Source organism: Heterocephalus glaber, unplaced genomic scaffold (genome assembly GCF_053883595.1).
Source record: "Heterocephalus glaber isolate CG9 unplaced genomic scaffold, H.glaber_assembly_v1.0 deba00001497, whole genome shotgun sequence".
In the NCBI taxonomy this organism is placed as follows: domain Eukaryota; kingdom Metazoa; phylum Chordata; class Mammalia; order Rodentia; family Bathyergidae; genus Heterocephalus; species Heterocephalus glaber.
The window spans coordinates 11,482,957-11,504,031 of NW_028258320.1; the positions used below are offsets into that span (position 1 = coordinate 11,482,957).

General features: G+C 42.2%; 1 protein-coding gene across 31 annotated transcripts in view; it reads left to right on the plus strand.

Annotated features, from left to right (window-relative positions):
* Kcnma1 (potassium calcium-activated channel subfamily M alpha 1) overlaps positions 1–21,075 on the plus strand; it is a 732,631-nt gene that overhangs the window by 416,039 nt on the left and 295,517 nt on the right. For all 31 annotated transcript variants that reach the window (XM_004846336.3, XM_004846337.3, XM_004846338.3 and 28 more), the window contains exons 4-5: positions 3,669–3,762; positions 4,747–4,858. In XM_004846336.3, coding sequence (XP_004846393.1) covers positions 3,669–3,762; positions 4,747–4,858 — 206 coding nt within the window. The remainder of the gene's footprint in view (positions 1–3,668; positions 3,763–4,746; positions 4,859–21,075) is intronic.

Here is a 21,075-nt window from a genome sequence, read left to right on the forward strand (position 1 = left end):
TGGTTGAAGCTCCTTTTCCTCTACAGATTCATCTACATACTGAGTGTGCCCTCTCATGACTGTCGAGCAGAAATAGGAGTTTATATTTCAACCTCTTTGCTATATTGAACATTTACCCTATAAGAAACAATTCTTCGCTGAGGTTCTTTTAAAGATCCTCAATGCTAGAGTTTTGGCCAAAACACTAAATGTGCCTAAGGCTTTATATCACACTTGATCTGGGGACAGTGGGAGCCTAAGGATAGAAAGTCCATCGGCTACCAGGTATCTTGTCTGTTTTAATTATTAAGTTGTTATGTAACCAGGGATGAGTGAGGGTAAGTCAATTTTCTACTGTCAGAGACAGAACTAGTGCTTTTTGTTTTGTTCTTAGAATGCATTCTTTTTCTATTGGCAACATATGCCTGCCCTGTGAGTCCCTTTTCTGATGTGGGCATGCCTCAAAAAAATGGCAGTCTAAACTTAAGTGTGTGATCCAGGGTCCTTTTTTTTTGTAGTTTTAAAATAAAAGCATAATTTCTTTACCAGCAGGAAACTCTCCTGCTTTACACAAGAGGGAAGAGGAGTTTGTATCTCATTCTCCATCCTTCATTGAGCATTAATCATAAAGATGAAGTCTCTTGGTGAGACAAATAAATCTTGGTTGGCCAATCCTTTGATTGTTGAATTACGTATTCTCTTTTTAAAAGATCAGTGGACTTCTCCATGGGTCATTTCAATTTTGGGAATGAAAATAATGAGGCTTTGGAATCTCCACACTGTGGTTTCTTGATTGTGAGTCCCTGAACAGTGGGCACTTTGAGGATTTATCTCAGAGGGGACCCTGATAAACAGTTCCATTGCCACTTGAAAAGCCAGGCAGGACATTTCTCCTAGGGTTCTTGTGGTAAGCAGGAAATAGCTAAAAGGGCTATAAACCACATTCCCTGATTACTTGTCCCAGTTTCCTGCTTATTTTCCCACCTCATTCATCGATTAGGTTGTCCTTCTGTTACCCGTGAGCTTCAGTTGGAGAAACAGCCACTCATGCCAGCAGCACAATTTACTTCTTTTATTGTTTCAGTTTAAAGTCTAGGACTCAAGGAATGATAATGAGATGATGATTAAATCAGCTCTAAATTTTTGAAAGTGCACTAGAGAAAAGGTTTATTATGGATTCCACATTGTTTTCTGTAAATCAAGGATGTTGTTAAGGTCTGTTTCTCAACCGGGGTCCTCTAGCTCTGAGTCCTTTCGTTGTTGCCTTTGGGTATGGGCAGTGAAAAGGAGAACAACAGAAATGACTGGGAAGGCAAGGAACAATAGAAAGAAGTTGCTTCAGCCTGATTGCTTATGCTTCTTTGAGCATCTATTTCCATTTATCTTAACCCCAGATATCTTCAGTGACATTGAGCTATCATCTCTCCATCTGCTATTCCATTGTTTACCATAGCTTAGCAAATACTTTTCCAACCACATGTATTTGGAGGATACCACCAACTTAATCACAGAGACATGGAATTAATAGGAGACAGGAAACTCATGAGATCATACCAAAATGCCACCAATAACTCCACCAATGACTATTGTGAGGGCAACAGTAAGATTATTGTTTGGCCTCCGTAAAGTAATAGTGGATCTTCCATGATAAACTTAGGAACCAAGTCTTTCTCCCTGTCCCTTGACTATGTGAACATCAGTCTAGATGAATACAAATTGTTAATGAATAAGCTAAAGTCCTTGCTAACGCAAATGCACACGCAAATACCGTATTTACCTACAGATCTGCCTGTTCTTCCTCTTCCTCTCTCTCTCTCTCTCTCTCACACACACACACACACACACACACACACACACACAAATTTGTTTTTCAGAAGCATATCCTGCCAGTGGCTCCCATAGTAGAGCCACATCATTTTGTCAACTCTTGAAATCTATAGTTGATTTTGTAGTCAACCTTCATGTACTTCTTTTCATTGCAACTATGGTGACTAGGAACCCTGATACCTGTACAACTGTGAATCTTGTTCTTAAAACAAAATAAAGCACTACCATGGCCCAAGGATTGCAGAAGTATCTAAATTAATACCTGTGTAGGAGAGCAGGCAAAGAGGAATTGTAGGCTGTGATGTTTACCTCCTGCCGCCTTTGGCATTGGACTAACCAAATGCCATCTTGTCTTTCCTCCCACTTCCCTACCTTAGAGAAAACCTGCAGTTGTCATTTTCTTTGTAAAGAACTGTTTTTCAGTGCTGTTTTTGTTCAGCCCACTTAGTTTGTACTTGCAAATGTAGGTTACTCTTCCTGCTTGTCTAGAGGTTTACCACGGATTTGTGGTTTGGGAGATAACAAAGGGCATGTTTGACTTGTAATCCAGCTGAAAAATGGAGAGGTCCAGTGCATGTAACATGGTCGGAGATTCGCACAGACTGACTTCCATGCCTCCAAGTGGGCCCTGCATTCCCAAACTGCACAGATTCCTGCCTGTTGAACGACCAAGCACTGTCCTTGTGGAAGTACAACTATACTAACTGGTATTGCATCCAGTGATTTCCAGAGTGGGGATGCTCGGAAATCCTTCATCTTGCACTTACTTTCAAGCTAGCTCTCTCCTGCAGGGAGAGATTTCATGTTGCTTTCCATCCGGGAAAACGTTTTTGTTTCTCCCCATACTCTGTCCGCTTTCCCTTCCCTCACATAATTTATGTTCCTGGCCTGGGTGTTATCATGTGTTTACTGATAACTAATACTATGAATTTTCATTCAGAGCTTTGAGTTGTTTAAGAGGCTTTCCTGCTTCCCACCCAGCCCATACCTGGGATTTTTCACTCACTGATCTGATCAGTTTGATGCGGGAAAGCACAAGGAAGCCACATACCAGTTTGTATAGTTGTACCCTTTTGAACTGCCTACTCTTGAACCAGCAGAGTATGCTGGGGATGCTCATTGGCTGCTTGACACCACACAAAGCCAATTTACATGCATGCCAAAAAGTTTTTAAAAAATTAAAAAATTAACCCTTAGAGTACTGCTTCAACATTTTGGTTTAATAGTTTTGAATTTTACCAGTTGGGCAATGCTTCCTTCCCCAGATCAGAGTGCGTCACAGAAAGCCCACCCTTAGTCTAGCAGAACATCTACCAGGATCCTCTCTACCACAGCTTTATCGAGATGCTCCTGGGTCTTTTATTAACCCACTCATGACTTTTATGAGATCTAAAACACAGCCAGTGTGCTTAATGGAAAATGGGCTCCACTTCCAATGTGCTGGAGGGCATGAGGGGCTGATTTTTAGGCTTCTTATATGTCCTCTAAAAAAAGAAAGTCAGTTCTTTAAGGGTTAATATGAAATCAGGGAATTCAGTAGTCCCTCCTGCTTGTCCTTCCTCCAAGGTGTCTGCATGATTCTTTTTAGATTTTTAGTTCAACTGTTGAATGATAATAAAAAATAACTGTATATAAAATTACAAAAAACCCCAAAGCAAATGAAAGAACAAGGCACTGAATGGTTGAATGGAAAGCCCCTAGCAATGCTTGCTTGATTATCACAGGGGGTAGAAAGACCAAATGTTTTATCTGATGAACATTCATTTCGTCCTCTACCCTGTATGCCACCACTTCTCAGCATTGTGAAGGTGTGATGATGTTTTTCATTTACTTCTTGCTCTTTTCTTCTTCCTGTCTAATAGCCCAATAGAATCCTGCCAGAATTTCTACAAAGATTTCACATTACAGATCGACATGGCTTTCAACGTGTTCTTCCTTCTCTACTTTGGCTTGCGGGTAAGTTTGGCAATATGACTCAGTCCCACAGTGAGGCCTTGCAGGCTTATACCCAGGGCTCGCCCTAACCACATCTGCTCTTTCAGGCAAAGTGAAGTCCAGTGTTCCCATAATAAACAGAGTACCTGTACTCTGATTTCCAGAATGATCTCTTTCCTTAGCTAAGAGTTTTCTGGAATACTTTGTTAATTTTGTTTCAAAGAGGAGAAACAGAGACTGAAAATGATGACCTCTACTGGTCCACTGTTTTGTATGCCTCGGTTCAGGCATGAATATTGTTCTCTTAAAAAAAACAAACAAAACAAATCTCTTCAGGGCTGGGGATGTAAGTCAGTGATAGAGTGCTTGCCTAGCCTGTGCCAGACCCTTCAGCTCTTAAAATTCTTTTCATCAGTGCACACTTAGCTGGGAGAGCAATTGTGAGGATGAACCAACAGAGCAAATCGAGGGGCTTGGAGGTTTTATTCTAGATCCTAAGAGGTGTGCGGTATCTAAATTACAGAAATGTGTGTGAATTTATATATATATGTGTGTGCGTGTGCTTTATTTAAATTTTTTTACATCAGAGAATCTGAAGAAGGTAAGGTTAGTGAACCTTCTCCGTAAGGTTGTTAGAAACCACAGAAAAATACGTTGCCTGATCTTTTTCCAGTGCTAACATAGCATATAGTCACTCTACAAAGGTTACCTAGCCAACAAAATAAGCGTGTCATTAAAGTATGAGAAGAACATAACATCTCTTGCTAGACCTCCCCTGTAATCCAAAATTTACCCTTTAGTAAGAGAATGTAGAGGGCCAGGGATTTAGCTCAGTGGTTCCAGCGCCTGCCTCACAAGAACAAGGTCCCGAGTTTGATCCCTGGTACCAAAGAATAAAGAAAGAAAGAAAGGAAGGAAAGAAGGAAAGAAAGAAAGAAAAAGAATGTAGATTGAATGCTGGCACAGTGCTTCTCATTTTTCCCCCTTATTTCTTCTTTCCCCCAGTTTATTGCAGCCAATGATAAACTGTGGTTCTGGTTGGAAGTGAACTCTGTAGTAGATTTCTTCACGGTCCCTCCTGTGTTTGTGTCTGTGTACTTAAACAGAAGTTGGCTTGGTAAGTCAATCTTTTTTGCTTTTTCCTTACTGGTTCCTGAGCCATGACTTAAATAGAGTCTAGGGTGGGTCAGGGGGCTGGGCTATTCCTATATAAAGAAAGTTTCATGCATTAACGGGAACAGTTCTGGTATAGTTTTAAAGTTGATAGCAACAACTCTCTTTGAGGTACTTGTCCAGAAGGACTTGCCCGGGTGGTGTGTCAGGTAATGTGGTCTCATCATTGTTGAAGCCCAGTGGTCGTCACTGTCACAACCAGGACATCTGTGTTCATGGTCCTGCCATTTTTCATTGAGGAGTGTGGAGTCACAACTGGTTAAAGCAACACATGGGAACAAGGCCAGCTTTCCAAGTGGCTGGTTCAGGTGTCCCAAAAGGCCTGCTGCCAGAGTTAGTTTCTATCTACTCTGTAGTTTTATGAAGAGTGGGTCCTGCTTGGCCTATTTATGGCACAAATTCCTTTGTGAGGCAGGACAAGGAGAAGTTTTTCAAGTTTCCTCTCAGATTATAAGAGAAATTTTTCTGTGTAGAGGAGAGGTTTTCTTCTGGTGCTATGCTCAGCAGGTCACTTCCTGTATCTGCTCAAGAGCTTACTTCCTGTCTATGCTCAGGGGTCACTTCCTGTATCTTCTCAAAAGGTCACATCTTGTGTCAGGTAGGAAAAGTAACTTGCACAGAGGATGGTCATGACAGCCAAAGACTTAGAGTGATAGCTTAAAAAGTTATTTTTGCTTCTTTGTTTAATTTTTTTCCACAAAGTCAGAGTGTTTCCACTGCCATGGGGTGTACTAGGGAAGAAAGGAGGACTATTTTGGGTTTCCTTCTATCTTTACTTTGAGGACTTGTTTGACTTAATTTTTTTCAAAGTAACATGTATATATTGTGATTAGTGAAAACATTCAAAGATACACAAAGAAAATATGAATCATCTTCATCCATCACAGACTTCTGTCTGAGATGCCTGGTGTTAACAGACTTTCACATCTTTCTTTCATGCTCATTCTGCCACGAAAAAAACCACACACATGTGTACACATAAAATAATGTGTTAAAGGTGGTGGAGTTTATATAAGAAACTGTATTAAATAATCACATGGCACTGCATTTGGCTGTTCTACTAATACATGATAGAAATCCCTTCAGCTCTACAATAATTCATTTTATAAAACTTTGTAACAGTTGTGTAAAATTCCATCATTTGTTTGTATCACAGTACACACAGCGATACCTAACGATGAACTGGCTAATATTTTCTTTCTTTTTGCCACAAAATATAATGTTTTAGTAAACACTCTTGTCCATATAGTTGTAAAACTCTATTTCTACAGATAGTTCCACATTCCCAGAAGAAGAATTGCTGAGTCAAAGAATGTACATATTTTATTTTATAGCTATTGATTGATAACATTCCAAAAATGTTGTGTCAGGATGTATTTCCACTTAGCAGTACGCTTTGATGTTGTTGTTAGCACTGTGAATTTATTGCATACCTAATGCCAAATATTTTTTTAAAGTAAGCACCTTTAATAATAGTAAATGTGGTAATCATATATACACAGACGTATGTGTGTACGTACATGTGTGTGTGTTTGTATCCTTATAAGGGTCCCATTTTAAAATTAGTTTTCTCATTAGAATTGTATTCACTTGCTCAATGGAGAAGTATTCTTGTTCTGTCTGAGATGTGCTTGCTTAGATGGGCTTTGGTTTTCCAGCCAAAATGATGAGACCCTTAGAGCTATGTGTAACTCTAAAGTGTGCTGAGTATAACCTACGTGTGCTTGTGCAGCAGCTACATTGGTCTTATCAGTTAGGTAGTTTTGTGACGTGGGGAACTCACTTTTCTTCATCAGCCAATTGTTTTCCCACCATAAAGTAAGCATTTTTCTCAATGACCTCTAAGGTTCTCTCAGCTCAGAAAATCTTTATGACTCTTGAGTCATTAATGAAAGTTTTGGAGCTACAGTGATACCTTGGTTGTTGAACTCAATTTGCTCCAAATTTGTGTTTGAACACCAAAATGTTTAAGAACTGAACATATTTTCCCCACAAGAAATAATGGAAAACCAAGTAATTGGTTCTGAGGCTCAAAAATTATACTTATAGATTAATTTTTCCAGGACTTTAACAAATTTCACAGTAATTTCTTTCTTTCATTTGATCATGGTTCTCACAGTTTTCCTCTTAGCTTTACTGTTGGTATCACTAACTTTCTTTGGAGCCATGGTTATGATATTTTATGCAAATAAAGTGGAATAAAAGCACAATGACAAGTGTTTTAATGCATTAACACAAGCACTATATGTTGCCTGGGTGATAGCAGCCCTTAGACTGAAAAGTCACCCCTTTGTGTCTGTGGTGAGACACAACTTTGAAGCACTCTCAGCCAGTATAGGTTTTTTCAAGGCAGATTTTGAGTTTCACTCTCCAGCAAAATTACAAACACCAAGCAGATATTTTTCAAACTTTGCTGTTGTTGAGCTTGGAGCCACTGGACAAGCAAGGTAACACTGTCGATTGTTGGGGAGGAATGGAAAGTTGGTGACCCTAACTTTGTCAAAATCATGGATAAACTTTTAACTCGGGGTCTTCTTAAACTTTTGCTCAGAGTTCAAACACACACCCATGTGCACACAAGTGTCCATACACATGCACACCACACCCCTGCACAACTCCAGATGCGGAAGGCAAAGGAGAGGAAGGAATCTGCCTTCCTTTTCTGGCTGTGCTTCAGTTGCTCTGTGCACTCTAACAGCCACTCTGCTTATGTCTGGACCCTCACTCAGTTCTATTTGAAAAATGGGGATTTTGGACTAAATTACCATCCGTTCTGCTCACTTCACGAATTTGAATGTTATGGCATGTGCCCATTCACCCTTGGCCCCCTGTTCCCTGGATGATTGTGGCAGCCCCTTCATGACAGTGGTGGAGACATTCTGTGCAACAAGTAGGTCCTGTCCCAGGTAAAAGTGCGCACCTGAGTTTCCTTGTTGTAGCAAAATTTTCCCTATTCTATTTCAGTGACAAGAATACTTGGATATTTTGAATTCGTAGCCCCTTGGTGAGTGATTTAAGCATGATTGTTGGCAGTGCGTTCTGATTTACTGACAAGATCTATTGGAGCCAACAGAGGAAGGGGAATCTTCCCTTCCCTTCCCTTCCCTTCCCTTCCCTTCCCTTCCCTTCCCTTCCCTCCCCTCCCCTCCCCTCCCTTTCTCTTCCTTTCCTTCCTTCCTCTTTTTGGGTACTGGAGATTGAACCCAGGGCTTCACACATGCTAGGCAAGCAGTCTGCTACTAAGCTGTATTTCAAACACAAGTGCATTTCTAATAAGCTATGTCTTGGCATCAATTTTGGTTGCTCTTCAAAATAAAGTTTCTCTAAAGTGTGCTTCAATTTGTTCATTTGTGGAACAGTATTTATTGAGTATCTAATATTTGCCAAGTACTATGCTAGATGATTGGGAAACAACAGTGAAGAAAATAGATTGAATATTGCCTTCCCACGATGTAATGAGGGGAAAACTGTGGACCTAATAAATAATAAATGATGTAGTAGGTCAGGAAGCATTAATGCTGTTGAAACTGAAAACCTAGGCCAGTGACCCTTAATGTCATGAACTGTTAATAATAATAATTACAAAATAACCTCTCTCCTTTTGTGGGAGAAAATGCCTTTAAAGGAACTGCTTTTGGCTCTTTGGTAACTATCGTTGAGTATAATCCCAAACTGGTCTACTTGTTATGGAGGATAATTCAGTGTAGTAGTATTTTGTGGAGGTTCTTCTGTGTGCTTTGCTATCTGAGTTACTGTGCTGTGAAACAATTCTTGTGCCAGTAAGCTGCCAGTGGGGGGAAAATGGACCTTCCCAGGAGGTTTTGGGTTACAAAAGGGAAGGAATAATTCCACCAAATGAGAACATTTCCTAAAGCTCTGCCTTCCTCCTGGAAAGTAGAAGGACACTGCCTTCTTGGGCTGAGGTTTGGGGTAAGGTTAGAAATTTGTCCAATTCTATTCAAACTTTTGAAGGTGGAGGGTTGTGCTGGAGCTGGTATCATGGGGACAAAACCCAGAGTGAAAGCCAGGGCCCCATCCCGGACCTTAACCAGAACATGGCCCACATGAGGTCCATTCTGACTGTTAATGTTCTCTAGGGCAGTATGTACACGCTCTGTTGCATGTAACATCTGAGAGCACTGAACCGTGTGTTCAGAGTAATACCGGTGTGTATTCCAGTTCTGCTGTGTGTTGGGTGCTCTGCTAAACCTCTTGCCTCCATCAGCTCAATTTTCAGAGCACGTCTATGAGGTAGGAATTGTTACTGCCCTCCTGACAGATGAGGCAGCTGATGCCCAAGAAAGGTTGACCTGTTTGTCCAAGTTGCACAGCCCGGCAGTGATGGAAGGGTTGCTTTACCCTGTATTTGGTCTGACCCTAAGTCCAGATCCTTATTCCTCTCCTGCCTCTGTCCTTACCCTTGGAGGATTTGAGGTTTGAGGACTGGGTTCGGAATGACTGAGCAGATTGTGTTGCTTTCATTTGGCACCTGTCCATGTCTTCTTATTCATAAAGGGCTTCACTTGAGTCAGGAAGGGAGAGGAAGAGATCTTATTTAAGAACAAACTGTCTCCTCTTCCCCTCTCCTCTTTGCCACCTCCAGCTTCTGGAAATGCCATCAAGACCAGGGAAGCATGTAGAGCTAGTGTGGTGTTTCCTGGGACCCAGGGTACCTTGGCAGCTTGGGGACCTCCCCTGCTCCATGTGGGAGAGAGATGGGGGTCTCCCACACACCCTCAGCGAGCAGGGAGAAATGGAACCACGCTCTGCGCTGGACCAGTTCAGTTCACATCTCGCCTTAGCCACTTGGTGAGGGGTCTTTGAGAAAATCATGTCACCTGGGGTTCAGGGTTCTCAGTATCATCCCCTGTAAAATGGAGGTGATCATAGCAACCACTTCACAGAGTCGGGGTTCAGTAGAGCCGTGGGTGTCAGGCGCCATGTCCTCAGCACCAGCTGAGTGAGCAGAAGTCAGGAGTGTCCCTGGCCTCACTTTCTAACCTGCGTATCATATTTTTTTCTGCGTATCATGTTTTAAAGCATCAGAGGCAAAAATAAGCCAGAATGGAGCTCAAAATAAGGCAGCGGGTGTGAGGACATCCACGTCGACAGGCAGCAAGTCACTGCTTATTTTAATTTCTGTTCCCACACCCGCTTACTCATTTTTGTTTCCCTTACAAAATCCTCATCCCACCCCACTAAAATAAATGCACCTTGAAAGGAGAGATGTATCTTATTTTGAGAAATGAATAATATTCTCTGGAGAGACTTCATTTGCTTCTCTTATTTTTTTAGGAACTATGTACCCCCAAAGGAGGCCAGTGGGCTGTTCTTCCTCTGTTTGTTTGTCTGTTGTTGAGGGTCATCTTCTGTGGTTAGAGGAACGCACTAGGGAAAACTGTCATCCACTAGCCAATCATCTAACTTATTTTAAATTTTTATTTATTCATTCATTGGCACTGAGAATTGCACATGCCAGGCAAATACTCTACTCCAGCTCTGTCTAACCCATTTTTGCTGAGCACCTACTATGTGCCTAGCACTGGCACAAGAGGAATACAGATCTGTTCACTCTTTTTGCTAGCCATTCTGTGATTTCTGATGTTGCTCCTGTGCCTGACTGATGAAATTAGTGTATGGTCAGGAGGTACAGTCGCTGGAACCATCTTTGGAAAAACCATAAGCTTGGTTCTTTTGTTCATTTTGGATCTGGCTTTAAACTTTAATGAAAGCCAACCAGGAGGGGTGGCACATGCCTCCATCCCCAACACACAGAGAGGCTGAGGCAGGAGGATCACAACGTTGAGTACTTAGCAAGTACTCAAAACAAAAATAAAAACTAAAAAGGGTGAGGGATATAGCCCAATGGTAGAGGAGCTCTGGGTTTGATCTCCAGTACCAAACAAAAACAAAAACAAAAACACAAAAAGTGTAAAACCCTTCAGTAAACTCTGACAGAAAATAGAAAATTCTGCCAAAGAAAAGAATAGAAGAATGAGTTAGTGCCCAGTCACAGGGTAATTAAAATGATTCAGAGTATCTGCTTATAAATATATAACAGTCCGAACAGTCCTTTTTTTATGTATCAAAGGGTAATAAAAGCAGGATTATGAAAAAAAGTACACTTTCCTAAGAGCAACAACAATGAAAGGACAAACAGAGTTCCTGTTTGAGACCAAGGTTTCAATCTTGTTTTGGAACCAAAATAAACACACACGTAAGGACAGCAGGTAACACCACCCGCTATATAATTAAGTCCGAAATTGCGAGGTACAGGCGGAAAGGGCGTGGGATTTCAGAGCAGAGAGAGCTCTCGTGCGTGGGGAGCAGAGAGGCTTCTGCAGGAGCCTGCCATGCAGAGCTGAGCTGGGCAGAGGGGGCGGAAGGCAACGTTTCTGGGGAACAGGAGCCCACCTCATGGCAGGTGGCAGGTGCCAAACCAAGGATGCTATCATCTTTGATAAGAAATTGTCTTGCTTGAGGGGTGTGTTCCTTTTCGGTTATTGCAGAATAATGAGCACAATGTGGTCCCTTCAAACAACACACATGTGCGAGCTCACAGGTCCACATGGGCCTCCCTGGGCTAAGAGAAACATGTCTCTGGGGCTGGGCTCCCTTGTGGAAGCTCTAGGGAAGATGCTATCTCCTTGGATGTGCATGACACATCTTAACTCTTTTTACATCCCCTTCCCCCACCCCTCCATCCCTTGGTTCTCTTTCTGTGTGCAAAAGATTTTTCTCCCTGTTTCTTGTTATCTGTGGTTGGCTTGCTCTGTCTCTCCCCATCTGCTTTCCTTTTCTGGTTTAAGGACCCTTGTGATTACATGGGGTCCACCTGGATGTCAGAATAATCTCCCATCTCAAGCTCAGCTGATTGGTGGTCTGAATTTGTCTGCTGCCCTAGTTGGCCCTTGTTATGTGAGTTATCATGTTCTTAGGTTTGGGAGATTAACATGGACATCTTTTGGGATCTGTATGCCTTTCAGTTCTGCTAGTGCAATGGTGTTGAACCTATGGCATGTGTGCTGTACCAGGCACACAGAGCCCTCTTTGTCGACACATGAGCCAAGTGTATGAGTTGTGTTTTTCTGCATTAAAATTCAAGTTTAACTGCACTGTAGGCACTTTACGATAAATAAGTGGATTTTGGGTTGCAGTTTGCACACTTGGTCCCTGAAAGGTTTCCCATCAGCCTTTGGAATCCAAAGTTCTAGGAGGCTTTGAGGACCCTGCAAGGCCAACCCTCATTGTGCTTGCCAGCCTGCAGTGACAGGAAACCCTTGGGGGGCGGTCCTCGCTGGAGCCTGAGGCCCTCTTCCACCTCTCGTGGTGATTGTTTTTCTTTTTGTGCAACGAGATGAATTTCTAGATAGATCTGCTTCTTATACCCCTTCCTGTGTCACTGCAGCAACTGAGGGGCCATCCTTTTCAGAAAAGTCCTCTTTCCTTAGGAATTATGCTTTCTTGCTTCTTTGGAATTTACTGAAGCACCCGAAGTTAAGCGTGCTGAGCAGGAGCGAAAAAGTCACGGTGGTAGGCCACCACTGAGCGAAGGAAAGGGAGGTATGGGGAGGGTGTTTCCCCTCCCAGGACCCTTGCTGAAGTTTCAGGCATCTTCCTGCTGTGCGTCTGCCTCAGTAGGCTGCTCCCTTGGTCAAGGGACCCCAGTTTCAGAGAGGTTGGGATGATTCAGTTCATATCTAGATCTTACTTTGACCAGCCTTGTATTTCGTAAGAATCATCAAGCTCAAAAGCTGTGGGCTGATTACAATGCCCTGACATCAGTAATTTTCCGCATATTGAGATTTAAAACCAGAAACAAAAGAATATGATTTTTCCAAAGAGTGGAGCCTGCCCCATCTGGGTGGCCCAGGACACACACTTCTGCCTCCGTGCCCCCCCACACCCCCTGTAGCTCCTGCACCAGTGCCACCAGGGTGCTAACTGTCAGCTGCCCCCAGCCTCCTCCCTGTCTCATCACGCTGAGCCAGTCCTTCTCCCCACTGAGGCACAGCTCTGACTCCATTTCCTCTGTGGTGCTCTCCCATTCTCCCAGTTGGAATGGATTCCTCTCTGACCTTTTCCTCTATGCTCAGTGCTATAAGCACAAAATAAATGGTTTGCTTTGTACCATCAGGATGGAATGCCAGTTCCATGATGGCAACATGGCAGGGACCTTGGCTGCCTTGCTTTTGGCTGGATCCCTGAAACAGTGCCATACAGTTCCTGCTTGTGGAATGAACAAGTGATTCCTCTTACAATAATGATGCTAATTTAACAGTTATTGCTTATGAAGAGTAGGCACTATCCCCCTGATAGCCATTCATTGAAACTCAATAAGTAAAGACCCTTAGCCCGATTTTACAGTTGCAGAAGTGGAAGTTCAGAGGTTCAATAACTTTCCCAGATGGCAAGTAGTAGATCACCCTAAGGTCAGTCTGACTGTGAAGCTCATGCTTTTAAGATTCGAGACCAGAGTTTCTCAAAGTGCTTCCCACATAAGGAGCATCTGGCAGAATCCTGCAGAATTTGTCAGACGTGAAGAATCCTAGAACCCAACCCAGACCTGTGTGAGTTAGATCCAGCAATTTGTCTTTTGACAAGTGCTCCTGGTGATCTTGGCACACACTCAGTTTTGGGAACCACTGTCCTAGGCTGTGCTGGGATGGTTCTCAAATTTGACTCTTAGACCACCCACCCCCTCCAGTGAGCTTTTAGAACTCACTGAGACTATGCTTCTAATTAGGGTATCAGAATTTCTGGGTCGGGGCATGGTGACCTGGGCTTCGTGTTTTTTATGCTCCTCCATTGCACCTAAAGGGCAAGAAGGATGGGAACCATTTGTGTCTATGTCTCGTCTATAGATTTTGAGTTAATTCCTTCTAGGAGAGTGTTTTCTAAGCTTCAGTGTGCATAGGAAGCATCAGACCTTATTAGGAGGCAGTTACCGAATCAGGAGGTCAGGGGTGGGATTGGAGATCTTCTCTTTTACGAGCTCCTAGGTGCAGCTGATGCTTCCAGTCTGGGGACCACACTTTAAGTAGCCAGGCTTTCCAGTCTAGGAAGTGCTGTCCAGTATGGTAGATATTAGCTACATCTGGCTATTTCAATGTTGATGAATTAAAACTAAATAAAATTAAATACTCAGTTCCTCAGCCATCCTGCCTACATCCAAAGTACTAAATAGCCTGTGTGGCTGGGGGCTACGATATTGGACAGAACCAGTGTAGAAAATCCCATTCTTCTAGACTATTCCATTGGAACAGTTTGCTCTAGAAAGCTTTTGTTATGGGAAACACTATGACTTTTCAGTTTTTATATGTTTAGACACCTTTGCATACAGTGGAAGCTTAGGGAAAATATTTCAAAGTAGTTTTGCTTAAAAAGTACTGACTTTTTAAATAATAAAGTTAAAATAATTAACTTTCTTAAGTGGATTTTAGAAAAATCACAAGTTACAATTGTTATTAAAAAGAGCCTCTCACACACCATCCCTGCCCAAATTGAATTAAGTATACTTAAAAAATAAACATACTTGAGGCCTCATAAAGCGAAAAAGTACGAAAGAGGCATCAGGCCTGGCTTTAGCCTCATCTTCCTCAGGACCCCTCCCTTTCTGCTGCTGTGAAATGGCCTTTGGGCTCTGAAAGGAAAGGTCTTTGGTTCCCCCTACAGGAAGGTCCTAGAATTTGCCAGATTAGTTGGAGATTAAATAGTGGGAGAGAAGAGGGAGAAACATTGGCTCTGGTTCAAATGGGCCTTTTGTGGTTAGTGTGGTGAACTGCGAATGCCCACAAGCTCTCTGGCATCAGACAATTGGACACGACCCAACTACTGTGACCACACACTCCCTTCCCCTGCCCGCTGCTCTCAAGAGGGTCTCAGTCCCCGAGCCCAAGCTCTGGAGGTGTGTACCTGTTTGAGTCTCCAGAGGTCACCTGGTCCATATCTTGAGGTGACTCAACCTCCTACTTCCATATCTAGGTTCTCTAAGATTAAAGCCTTCTAAGTAATCCCGCTTCCTGTAGTTTGTAGTTTCCTTGAAAATAATAATATAGAAAAGGAAAAGTGTAACTTCCCTTTCTGAGGCTAGGTGTCTTAGAGAAAGAAAAACTGAACAAAAAGTACTTATATGAACAGAGTGAAGTTGGATGTGTTCCTTTTACACACACATGTATATGACATGGATAGTACATGGACATTTCATGTATATTGCACACATATATGTGTATATCGTATACATACATAATTCTCTCAGATATGCTGCCAGGCAATACCATGAAACAGATGCCATTTTAAGGCCCACTTTCCAGATGAGGAAACTGAGAGCTGGAGGTATTAATTAACCTACTGAGAGTCACATAGTGAGCATGTGGCTGAGCCAGGCTTTGAACCCAGGCAGTCTGCCTCCAAGGTTTCTGTTCCTCAGTGTGATACTATTCTAGCTCTCAAAGCTTAAAGTCAAGTAGCTGTTACATTAAGCTTTAAAAATTAAGTCTAGTAGTCTCATCCAATCAGGTAAGTCTAACTGTAGCATCATTCTAGTCCCCTGACAAGAGGCAGAGAGACTCCTTCACAGGATTTCAGTGGTTCTCCCAGGTGAGAAAAAAGAAATTAAGAAGAAAATAACTCAATCCATTTCATAAAATTGAGCCAACACAACTTCTAGAACCTCCCAATTGCTTTCCCCATTTTGGCCAGTTCCCTCATCTGAGCTTCTTGGTCTGCTCTATTACAAGCAGCCCAATTAATAAAAAGAAACCAGACTGTTACTGATAGTCCATCCTGAAATAGTATCATTTTAGAGATCATGGCTGCTGTGATCTGAATAACTGCATTCTGCAAAATCAAATCCTGGTGCAGCAGTTTTTGGAGGTGGGATGTGTGAAACATGGTCACAAGAGTGGAGCCCTCATAATGGCATTAGTGCCCTTGCAAGAGATGCCTGGGAGAGCCTGTTTGTCCCTCCCACCCTGTGAAGGCACAGATGATCCAGGAAGCAGAGAACTGGCCTTTGGTGAGTACAGCATCTTGACTTTGGACATCCCAGTCTCCAGAACTGTGACTAATAAATTTCTGTTGTTTATAAATCCCCCAGCCCACAGTATTTTGTTATAGCAGCCCAAATAGACTAAGACATGGGGCTCTGCTGTTTGCCTGAGCCTTTAATTTTTGGAACGGGGAGAACTTAATGGCACTGTGCACCTTGGGAATAACATTGAGACCAAATTACTGTAGTGTAGCAAGAGAAATGAACTCATCATTAAGTTCTGCCCTGTGATTAGGCCCTAAAGCAGGCAGCTGCAGCAAAGCAGAGCGCTAAAAGTTTGGATATATTTCAGGAAGCTCATTGCTGTTCCAGTAGTAGCTAAAGCTGCTTCTGGAGAAATTATGCCTCTTGACGAGAATTCCAATTGTGTTCCCTTGATATTGCTTTGTCAGGGACATGCTTTAAATAAGATACCCTCCGTAGGTAGCAGAGATTCTAAATCCTCATTGACTTGCATGGCTGTGTTATATGCCAAATTGGAAATAACTTCTTAAAATGAATGTCTTCAAGGAACGAATTCAGCAGCCGGTTTTTGTAGATGCCCAAACTTCTCCAGATGGCTGTACTTCATAGGGGTGTTACAGCAACAGCCTCCTAGAGCAACCTAAATCTCTAGGACTGGATGTATATTTACCTTTGTATCATCGTCAAAAAATAGATGTCTTGAGTCTTTCCATAAGATCTGGGCCATGACAGGTAGACCTGGCAAGCAGATCAGGTGGAAGGAGATGAACACTAGGAAGCAGCTAGAAGCACAACTGTATTTATTCAACTGAACATCTGCCTGCAAATAATCCAAAGAGGGGGAAAATGTAAATCTTGCCTTTATGACATGTTGATAATGTAATCAAGTAGGTACTGGATAAGGAATAACAAATTTATAGGAATTTGGAGGATGAACAGATGGGAGAAAGTTGAGCGTACCAACCCTAAGTACATTTTAAGTATCTAATAAGTAAACATTTCCTTCTACAGCATTTTTGACTCCAGTGTGGTCTACAGGTCAGCATATGACCTGGGAGTTTATTAGAAAGGAAAATTCTCAATCCATAGACTTTCGGAATCTGACTCTCTTGGAGGTAGGGGTTGAGGAATCTGTCTTAGACTTTCAGACTTTCAGAATCTGACTCTCTTGGGGTAGGGGTTGAGGAATCTGTCTTAAATCCTGTAGGTGATTTTTAATACAGGTTAATATGACCTTAACAGTATATTAGAAAACAGTATATTACAGTGCTGCATTTCAGAACAAGTACATCAGAATCACTGGGGTAGAAACCCAGCCATCACAATGGCTTCAGATTCCCTGCATAATTTCACCATGCAGCTAGGATCAAGAAGACCTGAACATGGCTCTTAAGCCAGGGAGACACACGCTCTCCAATCTATTGAGTCAGACAAACTGGTTGAGATTAAGGACAATTGCCATAGAGCCTGTATACTACACATTCTAGGTCAGTGTTTCTTAAACTTTAATGTGTACCAGAATCACCTGGAGATCCAATTAAAATATGGATTTCTGGGGCCCATTCCTAGATTTCAGGAGTTAGTACTCCTGGGCATGGGGCCTGAGGATTTGCCCTGGTGTCCAGTTTCCAGCAGATGCTGAAGATGCACTCCACCTTGAGGTCTACTGGTCCAGCCAAGTGTGGGCTGGACTTGAATTCTAGTAGCAGATGCTATGTGAGTTTCCAGGATTCTGATATCCAGTAAATCTGCTATTTTCATGCTCTAAAATATCAGTATTTTTAATGATAAATTTTGTATTTTATATTCCACATTTTAATTTCAACTTGAACAAAGGAATCTTCTTTAGAAAGCCTCCTGATCTCCCATTGACTCCCCTTGCAGTCTTCTAAGTCCTGGGTTACTAGTGAGAGGGAACCCCTTTGCTTGTGTTTGGTACTCACTAACATCTCCTCCAGAGCTGGTTTGGTTGCTGTCTCTTCCTAGCCTCCTGATACTGGGACAGGGTCAGCTCGTTAAGGAAGTAGGAAGAGGCTGAATTGGAAGGAGAGGAGAAGAGGGAGGTCCCTGGCCGGATTCCCGTCCCTTTTCTGGAGCCTGACCCCTCTTTCCCCAGTGATAGAACCCTTCGGCTGGCTCCTCCTGAGGATTCTCCCAGAGCCTAATCCCCTTCCAACCCAAGATTCTAGTGACTCTTCTGTCCAAGTCATCTCACTGGAGATGCCTAGGCCTGGACTCACACCTGCTTGCAAGAGGAAAAGGGGATGGTGGATGTCGAACATCTGCTTATTTCACAAACCACATTGCATATAACTCAAAATAGAAATCAGATACCAGCACAGCACCCCTGTGCTCCCATATCACAATCACTAAATTGAGCTTCTGTCTTTAAGGCCATACAGGAATTTAGCAGCCCTTCTCACAAAGGATACCGTTAACTTGTTATTTTCCTTGGTGGATTCCAAAACTTGCCCTGGTCAAATCGGGGGCACAGCAAACTCTTCTTTTTTGTAAAAATCTAGTCTCATCATTTTTGTCCTGTCTTGTACAGCCTTCCTTCTCATCTTTATTGTTTGTTTTTCTGTGAATTTCTTTTCTTTTGAGTCCACCAGCTGGTAAGTAGTTATCAGCTGCTCTCATACGAATTACAGAGATATGGCATCTCCATGACCTTGGAAGTTCCCCATCTGGCAAGGGTTCACCCATCCTCTCTGCTTACTTTGAACTTAACCAGTTATGACTTCGCCCCTGATCTTCCGATTGGCAGTAGTTTTACAAGTAACATGTACATGCTCTGGCTTATCAACTAGACCTGGATTTTGCCAATTTATCCATTACCTATTTTTGTACATAAAGTGTTAGTAGAACACAGTGAAACCCATTCATTTATATATTATCTATGGCAAAGAAATGTAAACTCAGGGTCCACAAAGCCTAAAATATTTACTATCTTGATCTTTACAGAGCATCTGTGGGTAGTACTGTGTTATATATCTTTTACATTCCTCTAAATTCTTTGCACAATATTTTGTATATTATAGTATGTTAGTCAGCTTTTCATTGTGATGAAATACTTACAAAAGACAACTTAAAGAAGGAAAGGTTTATTTTGGCTCCTGGCTTCAGAGGTTTCAGTCCATAGTTTGCTGTCTCCAAGGCGGAAATAGGGAAAAAAGCCTTGGTGGAGGAAATCATCTCACCTGATAGTGGCCAGGAAGCAGACAAAGGGAAAAAAGCAGAGAGGAAGGGTCCAGGGACATGACATCGTCCTGAAGGTCACGCCCTCGTGATCTACTCTCTTCAACTAGGTGCCACCTCCTAAGTTGCCATCATCTTCCAATAATGCCATCAAATTATGGTTTCATCCATTGATGAAGTTAGAGCCTTTATGATGCAGTTGCCTTCAGAAAGTCCTACCTCTGAATATATGAGACTTTGGGGGGACATTTTATATTGAAGCAATAACAAACTGCTACGGATCAGTTTTTGATAAATGGGGTGTGAAGTTTCTGAGATCATTAGAAATATAAAGAAAATAACATTCTGGCCACTGTCATCATAGCTACCTTATATTATGTAGCAGGTATTAGATTAAGCTCTTTACATGTGTGTCTTGTTTCATCTTCTCAACAGCCTTAAAAGATGGGTTGAAGAATCCAGAACTTGGAGAGGTGAACTATCTTATTAGCTGTGTGATTCTAGCAAGTGCTGCAGCATGAATTTAAACTCAGGTCTTTATTATCCCAGAGCCTAAGTTTCCAATTACTTCTAGTTACTTGTTGTTCAGTTTTAGAACTGATATTTGTTGAGAAACAAAAACCCTTTCAGTAAGATAAGGCACATAAAACTATCCCGTGTCATAAAAGGACTGAGATGGAATATAGCAAGTGATCCTGAAAGTTAGGCCTCCTGAAATTTCATTCCTTGGGTGCCCTTAGTCTTGGCCCTATTTATAAAACACTAGCCATATGTTATAAGTATTGTCATCATCTGCATGTATTCATTCACTCAACAAAGCTCAAAACAAGTGTAATTATAATATGTTCATTGCTGTGCTGGGCTTGGAGTTTAAGCTGTGAATAATCTTTGTTTCCCTGCTGTGGAGAAGATGAATCTATAAACTGCAGGTTTCGAACCCCAATATTTATAGGACAAAGAAGACAATGTGAGTGGAGCATAGTAGGTGAGGGCTGTTTGCAGCAGGAAAGGAAATATTTCTCTTGAAAGGGAGGCTTTTTATCACCCTTCGCTGATGCTGCCATATTGATACTTTCTCAGTGCCTAATAGCTGCTTCTTCTCCTCCCCTTCCCCTTGTTTATTGGCCACAGTGATTTGCCCTGGGGAACTGGTGTAGGTTGCAGCATTATCTTTCTGCTTGAGACACATAATTCTGATGTGTTCTCTATAGGAAATGGCCATCTTAGGCTGTTTCCCTTCTTACCACATCTGTGTTACTGTATCTGTTATAAAGCCTATAATCTAGCACCTGCTGATAACACCAAACTGCTTACAGCGGCTAAATAAACCAACAAAAATTCTGACTGGGGTAAGCGAATATTTTAGGAAACTTAAAACACTGTAACTTCAGTTTGCAAATGGGATCAGTTCTTTTTCATATGTTATGAGCTAAGTGCACATTGTCTGAGAACTTGTTATACCCATTTAAGATTTTTGTTGTTGTTTTTGTTCATTTTACGGAATGTCAGTCTCCCTTGCTTTAGTACCAGTGTATCTCCTCTGGTAGGGAGGGAGGAGCTGGGCTCTCTTGGGCACTCCAGAGGACTGATCTGCCCCTTGTGAGTCCCTTTCCCTAGCCCCAGAGGCTGTTCCTGGTGGCAGTCTCAGCACGTGCATTTACCAGGCCACTGTTCTGAGATTCGTTGTGCGTTTCTGCCCCCTAGTGAGAGAAAGGAGGAATGAACAACATATTTGCTGTTACCCTCAGGATTGTCTTCGGGAATCTGGGCTAATTAAACTCAGCCGGAAAAAAAAAAGCCCTAACTTTTAACACTTAGAAGATAACATATTCCTCAAAGGGTACCCGGCCTGTGTGAAGAAACCTTAAAAAGACAAATAGCAGGTGAGCAGCAAGGATTTGGAGACATTGGCCTATGTGTTCAGACTAAGCAGGAACGGAAATTAACTT